Genomic DNA, 7,528 nt, shown 5'->3' with positions numbered 1-7,528 from the left:
AATGATTTGAAAGTAAAAGGATGAAAAATCCTTGACAAAAATCTGCTGAAATTCTAGAATGCTTCTGCAAAAAAAAAGGCACTCTTTACGATCAGGCCTCAGAAGTCATACTTGACAGTAGTGACATGCACTGTCTATAAAAATCTCAAACGTCGAGTCTTCCTTGGTTCATTCTACAAATTAGCAGTCTTCCAATTAACAACAAACTTGGTTGGCTAAAAAGACTAAAAATTAAGTGTTTTATTCCCTTTTTTGAAGAAAATTCCAGTCAGAACATTTCTGGCTTTTACCAGGAAACGTTAGTCCCCACTCTAAATTAGTGTACTGTACACGGCCTATGCCCAGGATCAATTATCCTCGGAAAACCAGGACCTCCCATCATACGTACTTGCTACTAGTACTGCCAAGCACACGCCTGCTATGCTACTGCAGAGGCTCCTGCCCAAGCCCAGGTCCAATAGGACTGGCAGGAAGGTGTAGCCAGGTGGCTCACCATAAGAGTGACATGATGATACCTACCTGAGGAGGATCAATGAGGATTAAGTGCAAGTCAGATTTTCACCTTGATACTAGCATTTACAGAAGCATTACTCTTCTTAGATAGTCAGGTTCAAGGTCTAGCTCAGGTCATTTCTTCACTTTTTTTTTTTTTTCTTTCTTTGAGATGGTGTCTCACTCTGTCATCCAGGCTGGAATGCAGTGGCATGATCTCAGCTCACTGCAACCTCCCCTCCTGGGTTCAAGCGATTCTCCTGCCTCAGCCTCCTGAGTAACTGGGACTACAGGTGCCCACCACCATGCCCGATTTTTAGTAGCAATGGGGTTTCACCATGGTGGCCAGGCTGGTCTGGAACTCCTGACCTCAGGTGATCTGCCCACCTTGGCCTCCCAAAGTGCTGGGATGATAATTGTGAGCCACCGCACCTGGCCCCACTCTTTTATTGTTCTTGTTCTTAGTCATTCCATGTCAGCTTACGTAGCAGCAACAGGAATTCTGTCTCCTATGGGTTGACTGGCCAGGGAAATCTTATATCTCAAGTGGTCAGAATATGAAAATCTAGACTGAGCATATGCACAAATGAATCCTTAGAACACATTAATCAAATCAGAAATGGAAGCCAAGGCCGCCCACTGCCACTTTCCCCACACCCCTGCCCCCACCAGCCAGCAAGAAGCCTGTAGGACCTCAAATCAGAGCACAACATTGGTGAGAGCCAAGTGAGAAAACTCAAAACACTGGCTACAGAGCTGGAATACCTGCGGCCCATTATTGCTCACTAATCAATGTTGATTGCTCATGAGTCAAGAAAATTTGGTATCTGTCCAAGTGACATGACAGGTATTATGCCAGATACTTTGCTGACATTATGTCATTCGAAGTTAGTTATCTTATATACAAGGTAGGTACAATTATTATACCCATTGCTCAGATGGGGAAAACTGAGGATTAGAGGCATTCAGCAGCTCATGCAAGATTACACAGCTAGCAAGTGGTAAAACCAGGGTTTAAACCTTAGCAGTCTGTTTCCAGAGCATACTCTCAACTGCTCCCCTAAACTGCCTCCTTCCAACCACCATTTGTGACTCCACAGCCCCCACTGTCCCTTATATCATACCATGCAACATGTTTGTTACGGCATGCTTACTGCACATTCCTACACACCTTTCTTATTTCAATAGTAATTGTGTTGCTGGGTAGGATAGAGCAGGGGGCCTCATTTGTGTAACACTAGTTCACAGCAAGGGCAAAAAGTCCACTTCTGGACTTGGAGGAGCATGCTGCCACTTCCAGCTGTCTCTTTAGTTGACAAAGTAGTAAGAGACAATAAACTGCTTCATTTCATTTAAAATGTTGTCTTACAACCAGCACCACCCTCCCAGCTCCAACCCCCACCAACACACACACACAAAAGTATCACCAAGCATGCATTTTAATGTATGGCAAGCTACTTACTTCTTTTTCTGGAGACCACGGAGTCCAGAAAACCTTTCGATGGATTAAATAGGATCATTTAAAAGATAAACTTAGGTCTGTATTGGGTGGTTCTGGAGGAGTTTCCCCTTCCCTGAAGCTGCTTACCAGTTAATTTAGAAACAAAATAATCTCCCAAACTAGTAAACCCCACTGCCCCACCCAAGGGCTTTCATAAAATTATCTTGTTTTAATCACATTTTAGCATGGAAAAATTACTCATATCTCAAAGTATACATTTTACGGTTTTGATATCTGTATGGCTATTTAAGAAGGAATATTTTACCAGACTTCTGGTTGGGGAGATAACGTCAGTCGTAGACATCACACCCTGGCGACAAGTATGCACCGGCTCACCACTGCCACCATCTGCCCAAGGCCCTTCCTCTTCATTCTTCAAGCCGAAAGCACAGCCGATACGTTGGGTGGTGTTTCTTGATAGCTCTCTAGCCGAGGATATATGTGGTTCAGAAGTGTTGTTACTGTAGCTCTGCTCATCTGGGTCTTGTTTCTGGAAACCATATTTAGTTGTCAAACAGTATAATATGACAGAAAGATTTTGATGACTTAAACCAATACATTTCCAAGTTTTAACTGATGAGGTTTCATTTAAGTGATAAGGGCAATGCTTAAGTTACCGTGGAGAGAAAAGCATTGTTCAATTGACCGTATTTTGTTCTCCTATAAACTTAAAATGTTATGCAATAGGTAACTGCATTAAACATACTATGGCATGGAACAGATTGTATGTTTTACAATGAACAAAGCACTTCTGTTACACAATTAACATGCAAGAAAAAACTAAGGTAGCCACCTGCACATGTCCAAACACTGTGACCATACCACAATCCAACCATCCAGTTTGGCCAACAGGACAATCCACTCCTGCCATTGCAGAATGTAGCTTCCTAGCAGTCACCTGGCTAGGACTAACGGAGAAGAAAAAATATTCAAAGGTACTATGATATACCTGGAGATTTCTGCCCCAAATTTCTAGGATAATTGTTTCTTTTCTCTCTAGTGTCTCCCTTCTGTTCCTAAACATGATCAAATTTCTACTTAGAAAAGACCTTCACTTGATCTAACAACTTTTCTGCGTTTTTTTTTTTTTTGGCAGGGGGTAGGGGGAGTGGGGGTGGCAGGGGTGGTTCTTCTTTCCACTTCGAACTGCTAGGTTAAATGGACTTGAAGTTTGCCACTTTCCTCTGAATCTGCTTGGATTCCAGATATTTACCAATCATGCACCCTCAGTCTCCTCCAAGTTGATGCCCAGCCTAATTCTCTTTCACCTTTCAAGTGCTAGACATGGTGCCTTCCCCAGTCCCGGCCTTCTTTAGCCTCTCTGTAACCTCTCATACTCCTCACCTTTAGTTTCCTAAGGTTCTCGTCTCCTCAATTTTATGACCCCATCTTGTTCCTCTACCTTCTTGCCACATTTTAATGATGATTCCTTCCTCCTACCAACAGAGTTGCTTAGGGCTCATTTTTAAGGCCTTTTCTCTCTTCCTATTTTGTCTCCCCAGATGACTGATTCATTTTCAGCCCATCAATGTTTGCCTCTCCCTGGAACAAGTCCATAAAATCAGCCCACACTTTACTCTGCCTAATGGACACTTCTGAGCTATCCCACTCTGATAATGGTGGTGACGCTATGATACTTCAGTTTACAGGGCCATTTGTGTCATTCCTGCTGAATGGTTGCAAAATCCCATGAGACTGGTATCACCAGACCATTGCTGAGCTCTTCAGCTGGCCTCAGGGAGGGTCTCTCCTAAGAGAGGTCCCTTGGGGAAAAGAAATGCCTCTACCTTCCTGTGTCCTGTCTGATGTGCACTCTACTGTAGGGAAACAACCACAGTGCTTTTAGGAAAGCCCCTTCCTATGTCCAGCTGTAGAAATCCTTTCAAAGATTCAACAGTCAGGAACTAGGTGCCCTGGACAGTGACCATAGGCAAGTATAGATGGTCAGGGACTCAACTCCAAAGCTCATGTAGATCTGGGTTCAAATCCCAGTCCTGACTTTTCATAGCTGTGTGGCTCTTAACTATATTTTGTTTTCCTTCTCGGTAAGATGAGGGTCATAAAAATAGCTCAGAGGATTGTTATAAACATTAACTGGAAAGTATACATGTATCACTTGGCACAGTGTCTCGTACATAGGCAAGGCCTAATAAATGGTGGCTATCATTATTCTAAAATCTTACACCTTTACCTTTGAGTCTTTGGCTCCTCCCAAAAGATCACTGAGAACCTGGATATATTCTGTTGCACCTTTGAGGATATCAACTTTGCTGGGCTTCCTGCTTTGGGGAAGAAACGGCACAAGTGCCTTCAATTTGGCAAAACCACGGTTGAGATTTTTTATCTAGAAAACAAAAAGGCACAGTGACACACAGAGAAGCCAATTTATACAGACATCTCCCCAAGCTACAGAAGGGGGTTGTTTCCACAGCCTCCTTGTCTGAGGGGCAACTCTAAACAGGCATATGCCCCAAAGAGTCACCGTTCCACCAGCAGTGCAGTTCATAGTAAAAGAAGAGGGAATGGCATAAACTTGGTACTGTGGGCAGAAGGGCTGCAAGGTGTATTCACGTTCATGCTGACCTCACTCCTCTTCCTTTGAGAGCGTACCCGCTGTATCATAATGCAGAGGCAGTAGAGGTGTGGCTAAAATCTGAGTCAACTACACCCAGGTTTAAAATCCAGGTCTATCACTTACAAGAGTTTGTGGAATACTTCACATCACTAAGCCTCAGTTTGTTCATCTGCAAAGTCGAAAATATCTCAAAGCTTTCTGGGGCGGGGTGTGATTAAGTGATATAATGTACACATAAGATACCTCACCCAAACCCGGCACATAGGAAGTCCTCAAGAAGTGGTATTGCTACTGATGAATCAAATGTACAAATACTTGTCAACTCAAGCACTGAACCATCCGCTCTTCAACATCTTTCCCCACCGAGTTAATGATATAGAGGCAAGGGTGAGAATCCAGAGAGTTGGTGAGACTTCAAAGGCTCCTCATATTTTATTTTTCTCTATTCTCCAGCATCTAATCCCTGTCTCTGAAGGCCTATAATTCTGATGGCCACCCCCCTGGGAGACACAGGCCTTGGGAGAACTGGCTCCTACTATACCACAAAGTCAATATATTTTGAGTATATCCTACCTGGAGCAAACCAGGCAAGGGACATAGTTGGCCATTTCAAAGGAGAATACAACAACCAGTCAGTGTATAAAAAGAATTTAATAATCAAAGAACTACAAACTAAAACAGAAATTAGATGCCATTTTTCATGTATCAAGGTGGTAACATTTTTGTTTTATCATGCCCTGGATCAGGGATAGCATGAAAAAAGCACAGTCCTAGACCTGTAAGAAGGGATAAAAATTAGTAAACCTATCTAGAAAGGAATTGGGCAACTTGTATCAAAAGCCATTCGATTGTATATGCCTTAAGTCTCAGTAATTTCACTTGCAGCATTTTATTCTAAGGAAATTATCAGACACGCACATAGAGTTACATCGATAGGTATCAGTAAAAAGCTACAAAGAGCAAACATGCCTAATAAGAGACTGAATACATTATGGTCCATTTTTGGACAGACTATGCAGTCAAAAACTATTCTTTGAAAGAATACTTAAGAATATAAGAAAATGCTTTTGATAATGTTCAGTGGAAAAAATTACACAAATATGCACTGACAATTTTGTAAAATTATATATATATATGAATACACAAAACTAGAAAAAAAGACTGGGTGGATATACACAAAAATGTTCACAGTAGTTATATCTGTGTCGTGAGTATCGCTTAACCTCTTCAGTCATTTCTGTCTTTTCCAAGTGTATTAATATTACCATTATAAAGAATAATACAGCTCGTTAGTGTTTTGGTGGATAAAACCAGGACTGATTCTCTGGAGAAGACAATTCCTTCCTAGTGGGAAGGACCACTTAAACTATTAGGTCATAATCTCTTTGTAGGGCCACCAAATCAGATCACAGGTTCTGGCCATCAAGAGTCTAGTACCGGTAAAAGCAGGAGACTTAGAGAAGTCTCCTACTCTCCTGTCGTCCTTTCTCCGCTTGCCCTCTCCCTGCAAAGCTCCTACTTGATTCACTGGGACATTTCTAAAAGGCCTGGGGTGCTTAGGAACAGCCCCCGGTGGAATTTCTCTCCGCAGTTCCAGGCCTGAACGTGCGCTCTGCTCCCTCTTCCACCCCTCACCCTTCCCTCTCCCGGATTCGCCTCTGCTGCAACCAAACCCATAGAATGCAAACGCTAGGAAGACCATGTCTCCCAAGTTTGGGGCTGAGTTTCGTTAGAGATAGTAAAATCTACCAGTAGGTGCCGCTGCAACCACGGCCCACAGGACCCTTCCCGTTTGCGAGATTGCTGTGGCTCGACTGGGAAAGTCACTTTATCTTGACAGAGTTGAGTGGGAGTCTTGGGTGCACACTGGGACGTCGTGTTTCGTTACTTTAAAAAAGAAAAGTCACTTCCGTCAGGCCCCCCTTTCTCCTCACCCTCGCGTGTGCTTCGAGGCCGAGATGCAGAAAGCAAGAAAAAGGAGCGAAGGGGATCCCTGTGCGCCCCAAGCACCCACCAGAGCCTATGGTGTGAGATGAAAGCTCACCCCCTGCGCGCGAAGCTTTTAAAGCACCTGCCCAGGGAGACATTTTTGAAGTTGTCAGGGCCCCTCCTCTGTCCCCTCCCGGACCTGGGTCCTGCACAAATCCTGGAGGGTTAGCGGGCGAGGCGACCAACGCAGCGGCCGCCAACGAGCAGCTGCACACAGGTGCAGAGGAAGGAGGCCACTGCCGTTCTCCCGACAAGCTGGGGGCGCGGGAGGCCTCGGGAGCTCGAAGTCGCCTCGAGCGGGGGTGGGCGGTGAGTGGGCCCCCGGGTGTTGACCAAGTGTTTGGTGGTGAGGCAGGGACTGGGAGGGGGGAGCGAGCGTCGACCCTGGGGACCCCTCACCCGCTCACGCTCCTTGGCGTTGGCCACACGCCGCCGCTCCAGCACCAACTGGAGGTTTTCGGTGGACGAGTAGCCGCCTGAGGGCAGCCGCTTGAGCCGGCAGACAGCGGCCAGCTGGGGCAGCGGCCCGAACTGCTCCCGCAACACGTCTTCTAGCACCTCGGCTTGCGGGGCGCACAGGAGCGCGGGCGGCGCGGGGTCCATGGCGAGGTGGAGGCCGCTGGGGCCGGGCTTTCACCGGCGCACCTGGGGCCGCACGAGGCCCGGGCGGGGGCGGGGCGGAGGCGGGGGCTGGACCACCTGACCTGCACCCATTCCTCTGCAGCATATTCCAATCCCGGCCTGCTCTCTGGAGGCTGCGTCCAGGCATCGCGTTGAAGCAGCCGCACAGGTGCGAATCGGGAGAACTGGAGCGCAGTACCGGCTGCACACTGGAACTGCCGGCAGCGTGGTGGTGGTGTTTTTCTCAATCCACTTGCCACAGTTCCAGTCCCCCAAATTCCCATTTAATCAGTCTGGTTTGGGGCCTGGGCTTCTGGATATGTGTATACGGAAAAATGTGATGGATAGCC

The 7,528-nt window shown here is 46.0% G+C and overlaps 1 protein-coding gene across 1 annotated transcript in view; it reads right to left on the bottom strand.

The window, feature by feature from the left end:
- FIGLA (folliculogenesis specific basic helix-loop-helix) overlaps positions 1-7,181 on the bottom strand; it is a 12,859-nt gene extending 5,678 nt beyond the window's left edge. The window contains exons 1-3 of the mRNA XM_011945218.1: positions 6,957-7,181; positions 4,185-4,337; positions 2,259-2,483 (exon numbers count right to left, since the gene is read on the bottom strand). Of these exons, the coding sequence (XP_011800608.1) occupies positions 2,259-2,483; positions 4,185-4,337; positions 6,957-7,160 (582 nt within the window). The 5' untranslated portion in view covers positions 7,161-7,181. The remainder of the gene's footprint in view (positions 1-2,258; positions 2,484-4,184; positions 4,338-6,956) is intronic.
- Positions 7,182-7,528: the final 347 nt, after the last annotated feature.

Source organism: Colobus angolensis, unplaced genomic scaffold (genome assembly GCF_000951035.1).
Source record: "Colobus angolensis palliatus isolate OR3802 unplaced genomic scaffold, Cang.pa_1.0 Scaffold24, whole genome shotgun sequence".
Lineage (NCBI taxonomy): Eukaryota > Metazoa > Chordata > Mammalia > Primates > Cercopithecidae > Colobus > Colobus angolensis.
Note: the sequence above shows the minus strand (reverse complement) of the source record. Positions and strands in the feature narration are given on the sequence as shown.